The sequence below is a fragment of the Solanum dulcamara genome, chromosome 4 (genome assembly GCF_947179165.1).
Source record: "Solanum dulcamara chromosome 4, daSolDulc1.2, whole genome shotgun sequence".
NCBI lineage: Eukaryota > Viridiplantae > Streptophyta > Magnoliopsida > Solanales > Solanaceae > Solanum > Solanum dulcamara.
The window spans coordinates 23,258,794-23,278,319 of NC_077240.1; the positions used below are offsets into that span (position 1 = coordinate 23,258,794).

Genomic DNA, 19,526 nt, shown 5'->3' on the forward strand with positions numbered 1-19,526 from the left:
TATTCAGTTACTATCGGGTTATCGATTGACCTGTTAAAAAAAACCTTAAACCGTTAAGAACTGCTAACCTGATAATAAAAAAAAATTAAAACTATTATCGAAACTGCTAAATCAATAACCCATTACCAATAACCAATAAATTTTTTGGTACGATTTATTGATTTCGGTTCGATTTTGAATAACCTGATCTTCAGTGACATGAAGTCATAATTTTAAATTAGAGAAATTTTAAAAATAATTAATATTTAGGTTAAAATTACTTTTTTTAGCTATACTTTAATTAATTATAATTTACAACTATATTATTATTTGCTATCAGATATATTTAATGTACTTTTCATTAAAAGTGACTCTAAATATAAAGATAATATTTAATATAGTGCATTAATTGTGCAACAATGTCTTTCTAAAGAGAAAATTTTATTTATATGTATCTAGTATCAATTTCCACAAGTGTATTCAGTAGAATATGAAAGCATGTATCTAATATCAATTTCATCTAATGTATCCGGTATCAAATATTTAGTGTATTTTGTATTGGATATAATATATCTAGAGCAAATTCGAATAGTGTATCTAGCGTATTCTTGCATAAATAGGTGCATTTGGTATAAAAATACATGTACGTGGTATTAAAGATGCACGTATCTGATATCAAATATGCACTAATACATTCATCAATTGCCTCTATGTATCATCACTATCGAGCAAAAAGAGGAGAGAGAGAGAAAGAGGAAGGAGAGATGCAAATGAGAGAAAATGGAGGAAATGTGATAGAAAATTATTATGTAATGAGTGATTATGTAATTATTATTTTAAAAATTAGTGAGATTAATAGATTATAGAGATATTTGTCTAATTACTTATTTTTTCAAGATTAATTAGTCCTGGTAGTGTGGCGTATCCCAAATTTAATAATAGCCCTTAAACATGTTTGTCATACGTGACCAGATTAAGGGAGTGGTCCATAAAGTGTATTTTCACTTGTGGCTATCTGTATCAATACCATATATATACCATTTTCTCTATATTTTACTCACACAAGTGCATACTTTTTATCTTATCTCTATAATTTAGTTAAAGAATTCATTTTCATCCAACTTTTCTAAAACTTTAACATTTTTTAAGTAGCCAATGTAAATTTTTTCTTGAACTTCCTAAACTTCAACCTTTATGTATTTTTTCTTCTCCTGACGTCAGTTTCTATGATACATTTATTGAACCATATAGTGTCATCCACTTTTCTTTTTTCTTTTATTTTCTGATTTAAAGTAGTATATGTAAAGTTAAAACATATACGACGAAGTATTGACTGTAGAAGATAAGCAGGAGTATGAAATATGGCCATGAAATTCAATCACATATCCATATCTGTGATCCAAAACAAACACGATAAAGGTGTGATCCACTTAAATCTTTTTATTTTCAACAAGACAGTGACAATACGTAAAAGTAAAACTTTCTGCTTCTCCAAGTGGTACGTTGAAATAGTCGCGGTGAATGGAAATTGGCCCAGTTATCACCATCATTTTAAAAAATTAAATTAAATCATTCATTGGAAACCCAATTAATACTGAATACATGCAACAATAAGAATTTGGATGGAGTGGTAAGTACACCTTCATCTTTATTAAAGGTCTCGGATTCGAGATCTCTTAGGTATGAAATCGTCTTTATTAGGGCCAATGTGGGACTTTCCGGCATTAATTCAAAATTAATCGGATTCATTATGGATATCGGACACCAAATGAAAAACAAAAAGAAAATACTGAATACACACATACTAGTTTTTATTGGCTTTAAATTGGTAGAGGATTTTCAAACTCCCCAGGGAAGAAAAATTGGAGAAACACTAATAGGGCTTCTTACAGTGTGATTTCCATTCTCTTCAATCCAAGTGATTGAACCATAATTAAAACACAGCTTTAATGACCTTCACCTCTATAGCGAATAGTCAAAATGTAACTCCTCTTGTCATATTTTTTCCCAAAGGTTAGAACTTGTGGGGACACTGATATCCTGGCATTCCTTGGAACTTCCACTTTTGCAGTATATTTAGCTGCACCTGAACCAACATTCGTAACTGTCCTTGTAAATTTCTTCACCAACCACGGATACTTGTTTCCATCACGGCCGAACTCGTATAGGGCAATGAATGATGGGTAATTGAGATCATCTGATGGATTTGAGCAGTTGTGGTGATTCGTTGCTGATCTAGCGATGGTTTTAAATTGGTTTCTGTGAAATTCATGAAGCATAGAAGATTGGCATAGTCTTGTGAAGTAGCATCCTATATTAGTCCGGGATCAAGTGCTCTGTTGGGATCAATGAACCCTGATCCCGTGTCTAATGGTGTGGTTGGTTCGTTGGTAGTATCCTCGATGATTTGCTTTTGAGTGTTATCGAAAGGGTTGGCTGTGGTCATTATTGCTGATTTAATTGCTGATGGACTCCAATCAGGGTGTACAGATTTTAGCATTGCAGCAATTCCAGATACAGGAGGACTAGCCATGGATGTGCCTGATTCGATGTTGTAGGTGAGTTGTACTCCAATCCGGTGGCCAGGCACCTACAATTGACACCCCTGGTGCCATTATATCCGGCTTTGCTATTCCAACATAGCTTCGAGCAGGTCCTCTACTGGATGAATAGGCGAGTTTCGGTACAGGTGTGATGACATCTTCGTACGTCTCTTGAAAATGTATGCTCACAGTTGGGTGCTCGGTTTTCCTGATGTAATCTTTCACTTGCTTACCTTCCTTTGTGCCGATCACAACTCCAGGGCTGTGAAATGACTTGGAAGTGGGTGCTCTTGGATCAGAAGAAATGTAGATAGCTGCCTGAAATCCAGCATCCGTTACATTGTTCATTTGAAAGGAAAATCCAAGTGTAAGATCAGAGTTGAAATCCTCTGGACCATCACAAACGATGACTTCATTGGAGGGTGCGAAGACACCGGATAACAATTCAGTTGAACTGCAAGAAGAGATGGTCTTATACATCAGGGATGTATCCTTGACAATTGCTCTCAAGGGGAACAAACTCCAACCCCTAATCCTTTGCCCATTGCCTAGAGTCAGAGTCCCTGCAAAGGTTTGGTCTATGGTACCTGAACCAAGAGTCATGATCCACGGGGCTCCATTCACCAGAGTTCCAAAATCTGGACCGCGATTACCTGCTGAACCAGTAACGAAAATGCCATTCATCATAGCACCAAAAGCCCCAATTGCTATATCATCTCTATATAGCGGAACATGAGCGGATCCACTAGACATGGATATTATGTCAACTCCATCTGCAACTGCCTGATCCATACCAGCAATCATATCTGAACTGGTTACTTATCCATGTTCACGCCATGATACTTTGTACATAGCCAACCTAGCACGGGGAGCAACACCTTTTGCAGTTCCCTTGGCATATCTGAAGTAGGAAACCCCTTGGACATAATTTCCTGCAGAAATTGAGGCTATATGTGTAACATGACCCCAAGAATCCCGGGCAGAAATCACGGTAAGATTCACGTGAGTATTCTCAGCAACAGCTCCCTTGTAGAAGTAATTAACCCCAATGATTTTTCTGTTGCACAATGAAGAGTTAAAATCAGTGCCTGTTCGACAAATTCCCTTCCATCTTTTTGGGATTTCAGTCATACCATCATCTCTAAAGCTTGGGGATTCGGGCCATATTCCCGTGTCAACGACACCAATAATGACATCTTGGACAAAATTAGAAGCAGGCCAAAGACCAGAGGAAGGATACCCCAGGGGTATGTGTAGTGTGGAGTTCAATGGGTACGTCTTTATGAGCTGAAACCAATCCTGGAGACTTTTTCAAGCTTCTAGTTCATTTTGGGACAAAACAGCGCTGAAGCCATGAAATACATTGTCATAAAGTAGGGTGTCATAGGGTTTGATTTTTCATTTAAAAAAATAACCAAATTAAGTATGTCGGTTTATTAAATTTATAATCCAAATCAAACCAATCTAATGCCATTTTTTTCAGTTTCGATTTTAATCTGTTCTTTCAGTTTTCTCGCTTTTTTTTTTTCGTTTTTTCATACAATTACACCATGATTGAAAAATAGATCAAATTGAAGAGGTTATTCCACTGATCATGTAATTTAATACCGCATTTAAAATTCTCAATTGAAGATTGTTTTCTTGATCTGTGATTATATAGCCTAAAGAGATCTCACATTTGAAGATAAGCACTATTTATTTCATATCAGAGATTTGGTAGTACAAGTGTGATAATATAAAATGTCATTGCATGGTCTTAGGCGGCTACTAATCAAGCGGTTCCCTTGCCATAAGTGATTTGATGACCATCTTATGGCATTTACGTAAAGATAATTTGGGGTTTGAAGTAATGTAGATCACACTACATTTATTATTTTTCAAATTGTTGTTGCTGGTTGAAAAATCATATCTCGACTCTGGAAGAGAAGATTCTCTAGTCTATTTTTCCGGTGCAGAATATAGGGCATTTCTGATCCAATAAAATAAAGGTAGGACATAATTGAGCCAATCTATTAATAAAGGATAAATATATTGAATTTCACGTATTTTAAAGATATTTTCTTTTTACCTTCTTCCGTGTATAGAATGAAGTGTGAGATGTTTCTTTTAGCTTTTGGGAAAAAATATTCTCTCTAGTTCATATTAAGCAAATTGTTGAAACTTTTTTATAGTTGAAAATAAGTGATTTTTTAAAAGTTTAATAGAATTGCTAGTTTTTTTCCCCATATTTACCCTTCCTTTTAGTGAGGTTTTTAATTATTTTACATTTTTTAGAAGAAAAAACTTAAAAATAATCAAAAGGATAGTAATGAAAAGTAGCCTTTAATTTTTGTTCTTATATATTTTTAAATATTTTTTTAATAATTCATTTAATATGGGCTAGAGGGAGTAACATTGTGAAGATATTTTTCAATTATTGAAAAAATAAACATAATGGTTGTGGTTGAAAATCCAAGCAGAAAAATCCAAAGACTTTTCAAATGATATTTTGGGGATGGAGAAAATACTTGAAGATGTAGATGGGTGTATGACAATTTTGAGCAGTAGAGTAAAGGCTTCTGAGGTAGGGCAAAGTTCTATATTCTTTTTTTTCTTTTCAAGTTATGTTTTTTAAAGTACTCCTTGAATTATCTAAATTGCATGTTGTTTATAAGTATTTTTCTTTATAAATAAATTGAATTCATGATTGACCTATTGATCATGTCAATAATATTTTCTAAAATCGTGCAAAGCAAGAAAAAATCACTAGAAATGTAACTACAGAATGGTTGTTATGAGTTTTTTTGCCATTAGAAATAAATGTCGTGAAATATTTGTAGGATAAGTATAACTTGGAGTGTGTTAGTAGGGTGTACGCTCTTTTTATTCAATTTTATCAAACTTCGATTTGGTTCTTCCATATTTGATTGGTTCGATTTTTCAAGTTTCATTTCGGTTCAATTCGGTATTTTGGGTGCCTTCCTACTGATTGAGGTCGCTCCTCGACCAATTGGAACCCTCATCCACATCAATAGTGAAATAACAACTGGCGAAAAATTGGATTTAGCTCTCTCAAAAAGCAATGTGAATGGAGTTTGTTTAAACACTTCTCTGAAGTAACTGAAGAATCTGGACCCTATAATCGAACTCCGAACCAAATACCCAAGTTCTAAAATAAAAATAGAATTGAAAAATTAAATTATGATTTTCCATATATTTATGTCCACCCACTAGTATTTATCAAAATATCTTACATTATATTGATATATCCACACAAGACAATTCCATGATTTAGAGACAACTGAATGATAGATGGGAGCCATCACTATCTACTTATTTAAATGTCCTTAATTAGCTGGCCACTTGTAGTAATCCCTGTTCTACAGCTGGACTGGTGAAGTCTTTAAAGTCTCATTTACTCAAGCAAATTCCAAGACTTTGCAGCATATTTGTTGGGATGGACACGATTAAGCGCCATCTGCCAATAGATTGTCCATTCTCAAGCCATTCATAAAACTTGATTGGTTAAGTTTACTTTTACACAAATCTTCTGTCTTTACTACATTAGTATCGCTCAAGCTCATACAAAATCTTCTCCACATAACAGTATTAATTGTTACAAGGACGTCATCATTCTATACGCTCTTATATAAAGTCAATTGAATATTTGAGTAGTGTGTAGTGAATGAACATGGAATCTAGAATACTGTGGCTTTATTCTCCATATCTAGTCTTGTTTTCATGGGCACTTTCTGCTCATCTTTTTTTAGCTATAGCACAGAGATCCACTTATATTGTCCATCTGGACAAATCTTTAATGCCTAGTGTATTTGCTGATCATCATCATTGGCATACTTCCACTATTGAGTCCATCAAAGCTGCTGTTCCTTCAACAGTAGACAGATTCCACTCTGCTCCAAAACTTGTTTACTCTTATGACCATGTGTTTCATGGCTTCAGTGCTGTTTTGTCCAAAGATGAACTGGCAGCTTTGAAGAAGTCACCAGGTTTCATTTCAGCATACAAAGATAGAACTGTGGAACCTGACACTACTTACACACCTGATTTCCTCAAACTCAATCCTTCATCTGGGCTATGGCCAGCTTCTGGTTTAGGCCAAGATGTGATCATTGGTGTTCTTGACGGTGGCATATGGCCCGAATCCGCAAGTTTCCGAGATGATGGTATTCCTGAAATCCCCAAAAGGTGGAAAGGAATTTGCAAGCCAGGCACCCAGTTTAACACTTCCATGTGCAACAGAAAACTCATTGGGGCTAATTACTTCAACAAGGGACTTTTGGCTGATAATCCCACTCTGAACATTTCCATGAATTCTGCTAGGGATACTAATGGTCACGGCACACATTGCGCTTCCATTGCTGCTGGGAACTTTGTGAAAGGTGTTTCCCATTTTGGATATGCACCAGGAACAGCAAGAGGGGTTGCCCCACGATCTAGGTTAGCTGTATACAAGTTCAGCTTTAGAGAAGGAAGCCTTACATCGGATCTAATTGCTGCTATGGACCAAGCTGTTGCAGACGGTGTTGACATGATATCCATTTCTTTTAGTTACCGTTTCATTCCCTTGTATGAAGATGCTATATCCATTGCTTCTTTTGGAGCTATGATGAAGGGAGTCCTAGTTTCAGCTTCAGCTGGAAATCGAGGTCCAGGTTGGGGAACTTTAGGCAATGGATCTCCATGGATCTTGTGTGTGGCAGCAGGCTTCACCGACCGGACATTTGCAGGAACTTTGACTTTGGGCAATGGATTAAAAATTAGTGGGTGGAGCTTGTTTCCTGCAAGAGCCTTTGTCAGGGATTCTCCGGTGATTTACAACAAAACTCTATCTGATTGCAAGTCAGATGAGTTGTTATCGCAAGTTCCTGATACCGAAAACACCATCATCATCTGTGACTATAATGCACTTGAAGATGGTTTTGGTTTCTCTAGTCAATTTTTTAGTGTCATTCGAGCAAGATTTAAAGCAGGCATCTTTATTTCTGAGGATCCAGCAGTGTTCAGGGATGCTTCTTTTTCGCACCCGGGAGTTGTGATTGACCAAAAGGAAGGGAAACAAGTCATCAATTACGTTAAAAACAGTGTTGCTCCCACTGCCACCATAACGTTCCAAGAAACATATGTGGATGGAGAAAGGCCAGCCCCATTTCTTGTTGGATTTTCATCACGAGGGCCCTCCAGAAGCTATGCGGGAATTGCAAAGCCAGATATTATGGCTCCAGGGGCACTTATTCTTGCAGCAGTTCCACCTAATATCCGTTCGGTTTCAATTGAGAACCTACCATTAACCACTGATTACGAGCTTAAATCGGGTACATCCATGGCTGCGCCTCATGCAGCTGGAATTGCAGCAATGCTAAAAGGTGCACATCCTGATTGGAGTCCTTCAGCTATTCGCTCTGCCATGATGACTACTGCAAACCATTTGAATAGTGATCAAAAGCCTATTAGAGAGGACGATAATATGGTAGCCTCGCCCCTAGGCATTGGATCAGGGCACGTTAGTCCAAACAGGGCACTTGATCCTGGTCTCATATATGATGCTACTCCACAAGATTACATAAATCTTATATGCTCTTTGAATTTCACAGAAGAGCAATTCAAAACATTTGCAAGATCGTCAGCCAATTACGACAACTGCTCAAATGCATCAGCTGATCTCAATTACCCATCATTCATTGTCTTTTATTCATTCAGCGAGGAGGGAAACTACCCCTGGTTGGAGCAGAAATTCAGGAGGACCCTTACAAATGTTGGTAAAGGTGGAGCAACTTATAGAGTAAAAATAGAGACTCCCAAGAACTCTACAATTTCAGTTTCACCACAAACGTTGTTGTTCAAGAACAAAAATGAGAAGCAAAGCTATACTTTGACAATTCGCTATAGAGGTGGCGAGAATGCAGACCGATATGGGTCTATCACTTGGGTTGAAAAGAATGGAAACCATTCAGTAAGAAGTCCAATAGTGATAACTTCCACAGTTGATCTCTGGGGTGCAGAGGATTAGGATTTAGGACCATCAGATTATGTATGCTGAATGAAAAGGTGTGTCTTATTCGATAAACTATGTATGCGCTAGAGCAACTGTAAGCCTTTTTATCCCCAAGAACTCATTGATCAACAAAAGAAATCATCTTCTTGAGTACATAATCCTATATTAAATCTATATATTATAATCCTTATGTGGATAGGAAGAGTCTCATTTGTCAAGCAAAAATCTAACAGTCTAAAGACTTCTCAAGAGATATTTTGGGGGAAGATGTCGGATGAGAATTTTGACTTTGCTGCAAGTCATCCCTTCAAGTGTTAGAAAAAGGAAAAAAAACGTTGTCCCTTCAGAAACATGTTATAAAGTTAAGACGATATTTAAAGAAAGAGCTCAATAGCTTTCGATTGTTTTATTCTTTTTTTACTTGATCATTTTGGTATTTGATATTCACAAATCTTGCTCAATACCTATGATGAGGATTCTTTAACTCTCCTTATCAAATCCTCAATAAATACTATCATTTCACCAGTTCCCTAGGTGGTGCTTCTGGTGATACTAGCTAGGAAGATTGCGTCTTTACTTTCCTCTCTAAATATTTACAATTAGACGTCTCACTTGGAGGATTACATGGAATATGTTATCTAACTGTTGTTCTTGCCCTGTTTCTAGTACTTTGAATCTGCTCTTTGTTTAAAGACAGATCTTATTATCTTTCCTCTTTTCTATACGTCCAATTACATAATTGATTTTGAGTGATACATCAAATTTGGGACTATAAGAAAAGGTTAAAGCCACCTGTCCACTTGGAATTATTTGTGAAGTAACGTAACAATAATACATTCATAGGCACAATAAAGAGGATGAATAGTAATTCTCCATAAACAGAAAATAAAGAGCAATTTAGAGTGTCCTTGGAGAGCCAATTTTCTATTTTGTTTTCTAAATATAGAGAAAAGAGAGTACAATAGAGTGTGGTTGGAGGTGACCTTAGACCCATTAAGTAATTATAAAATAAGAAAAACAAAAACTCTTTAATGATTACAATTCAAAACTTGAAAACAAACAAAAACTCTTTAATGATTACAATTCAAAACTTGAAAACAAACAAATAATTAAAATTTGAATGACTAAGATTAAAACCTTCATCAAGTGCAAATAAATTAATTTCTCTACTTAGTCAAACTTCCTTATAGGGCAGCATTTTTCTAATTTCATAATTGTTACAATAATGTATTACTATATATTTCAATTGATATTTGATGTTTAGATCTCAATAAACTATTACAAAAAAAGTGTCCAAGAAGAACAAATAAACTCTTTAACTAATTTAACCAACAACACAAAAATAGAAACATAAAAAAGGTAAACACCAATAGCCTTTTCCTCCTAAAATTGTGATAATAACGGAGGGACATCATTTGAATACTATTTTTGAAAAAATACATAAAAACCTCCGGAGTAATAATCATTTTTTTAAAAAAGACACATAAATTATGTGGGGATCCTAATACCCCTTAAAAATGATAAATGGTAATGGTTGATGCTAGTAATAGTGGTGATGTTAATTGTGATGGAGAAGGTGGTTCGAAGATAGTTAATAGTAAGAATTGACCACAATACTGATAGTTATTTATATCGGTAGAAGAAAACTTCTATAGTGGACAATTTGGTGGAGGTGGAGGTGACGCGGGTAGTGTATCATTAGAAGTGGCTGATGATTACAATTATGATTGATAATGACGATGATAATTAATGACAAAAGTAATTTGTGATGGTGTGATTGTGGATAAAGTAAAGGCGACAACTATAAAAAAAAAAAAAAAAAAAAAAAAGGGCTTCTGCCAGGAAAGACTGAGGCGGCTGTTTTCTTTACCTTTTTATCAAAACATTTATGAGAAGGTGAGTGTCGGTAGTATTACTTCTCGTTGAATATTTGCCTCATCCCCTTTACGTCCCACTGGCCACTACATTATTGATGTTAATGTTTGAATATATTATTAATTGTATAATTGAGTTATAATATATATATTTTTTAAAATTTATTTATTTTATTTTATTTATTATAATAAAGTTTTTATTTGAATTGATTATTGTGTTAATATGTGTGTCTATTTTTTATATAATAGATAATTTTGGTGTATGAAGTTATTTAACTCATACACGAAAAATTAAAATTGTCAATTCTTATAAGTTATTAATTAAATGTTCACAATCAAAAATGAAGTTGACCAAACATTTTGATGATTGTAGCACAAGATTAAATATAATTTGATCTTGATTATGAAAATGGTAAAATTTCAAAATTTTTTTGCTAGTACATTTTGTATGTATTGAATCGACCAAACAGAGATATTCATTTACATTCTGAATGTTAATAAACAGATTTTCTGATCTATTATATGTACTTATACTCTTAATCTTGATATAATTATTAAAAGGTGAGACTCTTTAATGAGTCAATAAATTTTTAATACATTACATAATGACAAATCACGTTCGTAAAATAATAATTAGTTGATAGAACTGTATCTCGGTCTTGAGATAGAAGATACCCCTTTATGATTGCTTATTAGTTTTTCACATGAAACCCGATAGATGGATTTTATATCCGTCATGTGAAAATAAGTTAAGTATAAATATAAAGGATTACATTAATCCAAATGAATTAAATTTTTCAGAAGTTTGATTTAATTGATTGATGTCGGTAATTCTAACATGAGGAGTTAAAAAAATTGTAATGGTAAATTTCGAAATTAAATCAAAGAGTGCAATTACAGATTTTAATGGTACAATCTGTGATTTATTATAATATGATTAATTCATGCTTTTACGAATTAAATATTGTAATCGAAAGACTCTGTTAATAAATTTGTGGTTCCTATTGTGCCTGACTTATTGATCAAGTTCGAAAATGTAAAAGGATCATTCTGGAGTCAGTTTTTTTCTAGTCTTCTAATAAGGGAATAAATCGATTTTATTTTTTAAAATTATTTATTAGTTTAAAAAAGGTTAAAATCGTTTTATTTCCTTAAAAGAAGAAAGAAGAAAATATGGCGTTAATGACTGATAACTGCCCTTAATGCCGGCTAATGTTAATGACTGTTAATGGAGGATTAATTGCTGAAGACGTATTTGTTTTCAAACCATTCACCTAATGCTGAAAAGTATAAATATGGATTGTTATTCTCAAAGAAAGCTCATCCTTTTCTGAAAACATTCTTGTCCACACAAGACTTGATTAATAGGCCGTTTGGATTGACTTATAAGTTGTTTTCAGCTTTTTTGAGTGTTTAACTGACCAACTTACAGTCATGTGCTTAAAATAAGCTTCAATAAATAGTTGAGTTTATTTTGATGAACTTATTTTAAGCAGTTTATAAGTTGAAAACAGCTTATAAGTCAAAAAAAGAAGTTGACCTGCACCTACCTATTTTTTTTAAACTTATAAATTATTTTCAACTTATAAATTGCTTAAAAATAAATTAATCCATACCGGCTATAAGAGAGTTAGTGAGAAAAATAGCAGAAGGCTGCAATCTTGGATTCTAGGTTCCTGGACGAATTTTGCAGAAGCTTTAGAAAGTAAGTGTTCTTTTTATATTTGCTCTAATTATATTATTTAGTTATAATGTGAATTCGTGGTGTTGAATATTGCTTCCGCTGTGCATTATTCTAACAGTTGTCATTCATTAAACTCGGGACCACAAAAGAGGAAAAGGACTCTATGGCCTTATTCCCTGATTGATTATTACCTCCTCTGCAATGATTGTTCTTTCATTAAAGTCACCTCTCTGCTTGAAACTTCAAAGGCTTGGATTAGGTTGACCATCCTTGTGTTATAAATGTAAGAGATCTTTCAAACATATGGGACAACCTATGCTGATGGTTTTGTCCCAATTTAAGTTGTCTGTCATGTTCTCCAAATGAGAATGCTTATGATTTCCACAAAGGGGTATATGATCAAGAAGAAAGGGTGAAAGATTATTGACTGACTTCGCATTGAAGTTATATTCTTAGCTCACATTGTCTTAGGAAATTCATAAGAAAATGTAGTTTTACAGAAAAAGGAGATAACACTAATTTAAATGAATACGAAAAAGTCAAGATTGGCATATAAGGTCATCTCAAGCTTTTGATTGTATTACACAAGCCGCCTATATTTACTGCATTAATACCTCTTAGCTCATTTCAGGCTCCACCTAACAGAATTATTGCTAAAGGGACCTCATATGCTTCTATGTTTAATACTATGAAGTCAAATGAATATTTTGTGTCTTAAGAAGTGTAGTATAGTGAGTGAGCATGGTGTCACGGATTTAGACTTCAACTAAGACTTTCGTGCGGCACTTGACAACTTACTCACGAATCTTTCACGATCTTGTAAGCTCAAGTAAGCCTTTAAGACTAGATCGCTAAGGGAACGCTAGATTGTAAGAAAGACAAGAGAGCTTTTATGAAGAGGGCTTTTATATTGCTTTGGAAGAATGCTTGATTGCTTGATGGATTGCTACAAATGAATGCCCCCTCTATTTATACTACTCCTAAGGGGCTCAAGTGTAAATAAAAATTGTTATACAAGTCCCTCCATATTTACAAAGAAGTCCCTCTCCAGAATTCTCTACACACTCTAGAGAATTCTAAGTCTTTCAAGACTTCTCCACAAGTTTCTATAAGGATCTAGAGTCTTCCACTAACCTCTCCAATACTCTAGATTCTTCTACCTTCTTCAAGATCAAGTGGCGGGTCATAAAACTCTCCCCCACCTGATGTGGCGACGACCGCGGCGCACTGCTGCTGCAAGAACTCCCGGACTTTGTCTTTGAACTGCCACAGGTCTTCATATCTCTCCCAGGTGGCCTCCTCCGGAGATTGTCCCTTCCAATGGACTAAGAACATAGCAGTGGCCTGTTGTCCCTGTTTTCGCTTGGCTTGGTAGTCCACAATGGCCTCGATGTCTCGATCATGGGAGGCGGTGATTGTGAGTGGCGCCCGACTTGATTCTCCTCGGCTAGGATCATCTTTGTCCTCATGGTACGACTTGAGGACACTGGCATGGAAGACTGGATGGACCTTAAGATGCGGTGGTAGCTCCAACCTGTAAGAGATCTTGCCAACCTTGGCAACGATCCTGAACGGGCCCTCATACTTTCGCACCAAGTTTTGATGCATGCCTCGCAACGCCTTGAATTGCCTGGGGTTGAACTTGACCAAGACCATGTCTCCAACTTGGTAATCCGTGGGACGACGCTTGCGGTCGGCAAACTTCTTCATCTTCTTCGTTGCCTTGTCCAAATAAGACTTGGCAGTGTCGAGCTGCTCCTCAAAGCCCTTGTCCATGTGATAGGCCCCCAAACTCTTGCCCTCGAACGCGGCCGGTAGTGAGTGTGGAGTTTATGGTTGTTGGCCTGTGGTTAGCTCGAATGGTGTCCGCCCTGTGGCCTCACTCCGCTGTAGGTTGTAAGAGAATTGGGCTATGTCTAGTAGTCTTGCCCAATCCTTCTGATGGGAGCTCACAAAGTGCCTCAAGTAGCACTCCAGTAAGGCATTGACTCGCTCCGTCTGGCCGTCTGTTTGCGGGTGGAAACTAGTGGAGAAATGCAGTTTCGTGCCAAAAATCTCTAACAATTCTCTCCAAAAGTTCCCGGTGAAGCGTGGGTCTCTGTCACTGATGATGTGCCTTGGCAATCCCCAATACTTCACCACATTCTTGAAGAATAGCCTGGCAGCCTCCTTAGCAGTGCAACCTGCCGTGGCGGGCATGAAGCTGGCATACTTGGAAAACCTGTCCACCACGACCATAATCGTCCCGTACCCGTCGGACTTCGGTAAGCATATGATGAAGTCCATGGTCACGCTTTCCCATGGACGCTCCGCTACAGGCAGGGGCTCCAAGAGTCCTCCTGGTTGACGTTGTTCTACTTTGTCTTGCTGGCATACCAGACACGTCTGCACATAGCATTCAATATCGTCCCGCATGTGTGGCCAATAGTAAATCGCCACAATCAATGCCCTCGTGCGATGCTGCCCTGGATGTGCGGCCCACAAAGTGTCATGGCTTTCCTTCATGATCCATCGCCTGATAGTTCCGAATTTCGGCACATAGATCCTTCGTCCGGCGGTAAGCAGAAGTCCATCTTCTACCCAGAAGCGCCTTGTCTTGCCTTGAGTGGCTAACTCCATAAGTCGCTTTGCCTCTGGATCATGCTGCAGACCATCCTTGATTGCGTCCTGGATATCACAATGTGCTGTGGTGATGGCCGCCAGCTCGATCTTCCTGCTAAGGGCATCGGCCACAACATTGCCTTTGCCCGGCTTGTACTCCAGCTCGTAGTCGAACTCAGCCAAGAAGTCTTGCTACCTAGCTTGCTTCGGGGTGAGTTTCTTTTATGACTGGAAGTAGCTAGTGGCCACGTTGTCGGTCTTGACTAAGAACTTGGAGCCAAGTAAGTAGTGTCTCTACGTGTGTAGGCAATGGACGATGGCTGTTATCTCCTTCTCCTACACGGTGTACCGCCGTTCTGTCTCGTTCAGCTTGCGGCTCTCGAAGGCAATAGGATGCCTCTCTTGCATCAATACTCCTCCAATGGCATAGTCAGAGGCGTCCGTATGCACTTCGAATGTGAAGTCAGGCAACGCTAGGACCGACTCCTCTATCACGGCAGCCTTGAGGTCTTCAAAGGCCTCTTTGCACTCCTCGCTCCAAACCCATGGCTTATTCTTCTTCAATAGCTCAGTAAGTGGAGCGGCTTTAGCGGAGTAGGCGCTTATGAACCTGCGGTAATAGTTAGCAAGTCCAAGAAAAGATCTAAGTTCGGTTACCTTTGTGGGCGCCTCCCACTCTTTGATGGCCCGAACTTTTGCTTCGTCCATCCGTAGCTCTCCCTGGCTGATAACATGTCCCAAGAAGTGCACTTCATGTTGGGCGAACTCGCACTTCTCCCGCTTGATGAAAAGCTCATTCTCGTGCAAGACTTGGAATACTTTCTTTAGATGCTCCACGTGCTCATCCAAGGTATTGCTGTAGATGACTATGTCATCCAAGTAGACTACCACAAACCGATCTAAGTAGGGGTGGAAGATTTTGTTCATTAATGTGCAAAAGGTGGCGGGTGCATTGGTTAAGCCGAAGGGCATCACCAACCACTCGTAAGCTCCATACCTCGTCACACATGTTGTCTTTGGTTCATCTCCCTCTGCTATGCGTACCTGGTAGTAGCCCTTCCTTAAATCCACCTTGGTGAAGTACTTGGCCTGTCCAAGTCTATCAAACAAGTCGGCAATGAGTGGGATGGGATACTTATTCTTTACGGTCACCTTATTGAGCGCCCGATAGTCTATGCATAGGCGCAACGAGCCATCCTTCTTCCTTTGAAACAACACCGGCGCGCCATAAGGTGCCTTGGATGGACGGATATGACCGGCCTCAAGGAGCTCTTTCAACTGCTTCCTCAGCTCCTCTAACTCGGGTGGAGCCATGCGGCATGATGGGTATGCGGGCGGCCTTGCTCCTGGCTCCAGCTCGATCCTGTGGTCTACCTCGCGCCTTGGAGGTAGGTGTCCTGGCAACTCTTCGAGCATCACGTCCTTGTTTTCTTCAAGCACCTTCTCTATGCAAGGTGGTAAGGTCTCCTTAGCACCATTGCCTTCATCCAAGCTCGCAATGGTGGCTACGAACTTCGGCTCCTCCTTCTTTAGGCCCTTCACAAGCTGCATGGCCGATAGGTGGGCTTGTCCTTCCTTCTTTGGCATCTTGACTAGAGGTACCATGCAGGGTCCCTCTCGCTCCATCACCAAGAGTTGTTGGAGGTAGGGATCGATCATCGTGTGGTACCGTTGGAAGAACTCCTGTCCAAGGATGATATCAAAGATATCTAAGGGGGCGACAGTGAAGCTTGTCTTACCTTGCCACTTGCCCAACGTGATGTCCACTCCATGAGCGACTCCGCACATGGGAGTCAATGGGGCATTGACCGTCTTCAGGTGGGTGTTGCTTGGCCCATAACGTAGCCCCAACCTTGCTGCCGCCGTCTTGGTCATGATGTTGGCTTCTGCTCCAGAATCCACCATGGCACGAGCTGGTCGTCCGTTGATGGATATGTCAATATATTGGGCAGAGTAGTCCCCCGCCTTCTCAGCTTGCTTTGCAATGGCTCCACATAGCCCGATCATGCCTAGCTGAGTTGTGTCCGAGCCCTGCCCTTGGTCTACTTCCTTGTCCTTTCGCTCCCGCAGTATGGCACCAAGGTTCTTCATCTTCGGACACCTAGCATAGCCATGAGGACCTCCACATATGTAGCAGCCGCTGCCCTTTGTGGTCTGCTCTTTTCTCTCGGCGTAGCCCTGTCGCCCGAACCTCTTACCGTCGAACTTGTTGGAATCATGGCTCTTGGGTGGAGGATGTTGCTCTTTGCCTTTTCCACGATATCCCCTACCTTTGGCATGACTACTCCTTATTTCTTTGCCCTTGCCTCTGTCATGCCTGTCATGCTTAAAGTCCGTCAAGGCTTCGGCTTGGGTGATGGCCTCATCGATGGTGCTGACTTGACGGCGCTCCAACTCCGTCTTGGCCCAACTCTGCAGCCCATCCATAAAGTGGAAGAGCATATCTTCATCTGTAAGGTTGGGGATTTGAAGCGTAAGGGTAGTGAACTCCTTCACATAGGCACGTATGCTACCCGTATGCTTCAGCTCCCGAAACTTGCGTTTGGCCTCATAGATGACATTGTTGGGGAAGAAGGCCTTCTTGAACTCGTCCCAAAACTGCTCCCAGGTATTGATGGTGCATAGACCCTTCCCGATCTCGGACTCTTTGCGCTTCCACCATAACATGGCCATCTCCGAGAGGTATAGCACGGCCGTGTTAATCCTCGTCTCGTCACTCTTCACTTTGTTACACTTGAAGTAATTCTCCAAATGCCAAAGGAAGTTCTCCACCTCTTGTGCATCGCGGGCACTGTTACATTCTGTATTTTTGCATCTTGGATTATTCGTAAGCTAACGGTTATAAATTCAAGGACTTTTAATTTTGAATTTTAAAAGGACATGATTTGTTGTAAATGTCAAGTTATATGAATAATTTATGTGAAGTAAAATACATCTCAAGAAGGACCCTTGGGCCAAATTAAAATAGAAGCCATCAGATATGTTTTTCTTAAAGTCACATTTCGGATAAGCTGACTTCGGGAGACCATAACCTCTTTAGAATTTGGGAATTTGGGAAAACTCTCAAAATGAAAATTGTACATAATGAAAATATCTTTCCAACCATAGGTCGTGGGATGAAATACGATATCGGAGTAATAAGATATAGACATTTTAAGTCTAACAGATCAAACTAAATAGTGGATTCGGCCCAACCCAATTCTAATTCGGGTCAGGCCCAATGCCCACGAAATTAAATCTGATTTTTTGTATCTATTCCTTCATACTTTAGACCAATACAATTATGGAAATTTCCAGAGAGAGAGAGAAAGGGAGTTCTTGAGAGAAATACCAAATCCGACCAAAATTCGAGTCCCGAAATCCGAAGCTCATGAAGAGAAAATTATTGTACACCGCGTTAGCTTCAATTTGAGGTAGATATCAATCAATAAGGAGAATATTCAATGTGGTCTCTGCAAATTTAAGGTAATATTAAAGTCTTCTTTTCAATGTTAACAAGTTTAGTTAGAGTTTTAACGGATTAGAACGGAGAAAATAGTGTTATAAACTCGTTTGGTGATTTGTTGAGATTTATGGGTTAAAGGGTTGTTTTAGGTAGCTTAAATGGATGGAATTAGCTTAGTGATGATGTATAATAATGGTTGATATTGTTTTGATGTTATTGATGAGTTGTTGTTCTTGAATTTGGAGGAATAAGGTGTATGAAGATTATGAATGTTCAAATCCGTTTTTGGAATTGTGTAGCTGGTAGTAATTCTAGAATATCGCATTGTGTAGACCTCCAATTTTAGATATTAAATATGTTTTGGAAATATAATACACGTACCTACAACTCTTATGTTTATGTTGTAGTCTATATCTGCTGTTATTATGTCGACAAATGAGGATGAATCATAAGAAAAATTCTGTCCAGATTCTTAATTGAAAAATCCCTCATGTATAGCTGTTAGTATTTTAATGATATCTCTTTGTAGAAAATGAGTTTTGAGTTGATTTCTTTTGCATTGGAAACTTAAGACAGAGATCTAAACATTTCACGAAGATCATAAAGTCCAGTTTTGCTGTTTTCATTTTCAAAATTTAGATACAACTTGAGGTACTCGGCTTTCCGAATTTACTGCTTTGGTAACATGAGTCAGGTGGAAATATTCTAGGCTTATTGTCAATAATAAATCTTATTTTGTGTCAATATTTTGGATTGTTGATGTTGATTGATGATTATATGGCTGGTTTGAAAGTGGAAAAAGTGAGCGGTATAGGGGAGGTGATGTCCAATTTTTTTAGAAATAACCTACTAACGATAGACTACGTTTTATTCTTGTCCATAGCTTAACCATAGTGCTTAACGTTTTAATATAGGTTGAGACAATATTGGACAACATATACGTATAAATGCTAAAGGTATGTAAAGTTAACATTTTCTTCTTTTGACATGATCCATATGAAACGAACGAATGACGTATGCTTAAATTCCAAAGAAACTCTTATTCGTAGATATACTCGGATGGCTACCGTTCTTGATTTTCAAAATTTATATTATTATGTCTTGACTCATGTGTATGATTCCATCCATCCTAGTTGGTATAACTCATGTTGTGGTATAATTCATATTTTAGTATAATCCATAATTGGTGTGATTCATAATGACTATTGTCTTGGTTGTCAAATGATGGACTGTTTTGCTTATTCTATTAAGTCTCCGATAATGATCAAATTTCACAAGGTTGCTAATGATACCTTATTCGTGCATATTGTTATGGTATTATTCACCGAGTCCTACGATAGGCCGGGTATGTTATCATGTATGGATTCCACTACATTATTCACCGAGTTCCTTACTAGAGGGCCGGGTA

At 38.1% G+C, this 19,526-nt stretch overlaps 2 protein-coding genes and 1 pseudogene across 2 annotated transcripts; 1 reads left to right on the forward strand and 2 right to left on the reverse strand.

Annotated features, from left to right (window-relative positions):
- Window positions 1-1,752: 1,752 nt before the first annotated feature.
- Window positions 1,753-3,893, reverse strand: LOC129884114 (subtilisin-like protease SBT3; annotated as a pseudogene).
- Window positions 3,894-5,907: 2,014 nt separating this feature from the next.
- On the forward strand, window positions 5,908-8,710 carry LOC129887000 (subtilisin-like protease SBT3). The gene has a single exon (XM_055961928.1). The coding sequence runs from the start codon at window positions 6,187-6,189 to the stop codon at window positions 8,527-8,529; it is 2,343 nt and encodes a 780-aa protein (XP_055817903.1). The 5' UTR covers window positions 5,908-6,186; the 3' UTR covers window positions 8,530-8,710.
- Window positions 8,711-13,902: 5,192 nt separating this feature from the next.
- On the reverse strand, window positions 13,903-17,346 carry LOC129884115 (uncharacterized). The gene is made up of 3 exons (XM_055958469.1): window positions 15,863-17,346; window positions 15,023-15,772; window positions 13,903-14,785 (listed from the first exon to the last, which is right to left on the reverse strand). The coding sequence occupies exons 1-3, from the start codon at window positions 17,344-17,346 to the stop codon at window positions 13,903-13,905; spliced, it is 3,117 nt and encodes a 1,038-aa protein (XP_055814444.1).
- Between the last annotated feature and the right edge of the window lie 2,180 nt (window positions 17,347-19,526).

Bases quoted from the DNA above. Each gene is read 5' to 3' on its own strand.
- LOC129887000 (XM_055961928.1), top strand. From the start codon at position 6,187: ATGAACATGGAATCTAGAATACTGTGGCTTTATTCTCCATATCTAGTC.
- LOC129884115 (XM_055958469.1), bottom strand. From the start codon at position 17,346: ATGGCCATGTTATGGTGGAAGCGCAAAGAGTCCGAGATCGGGAAGGGT. The intron at 15,773-15,862 runs GTTGCGCCTATG...CTTGTTTGATAG, and splicing joins CAAAGGAAGAAGGATGGCTC to ACTTGGACAGGCCAAGTACT. The intron at 14,786-15,022 runs GTACACCGTGTA...TGCCCTTAGCAG, and splicing joins CTGAACGAGACAGAACGGCG to GAAGATCGAGCTGGCGGCCA.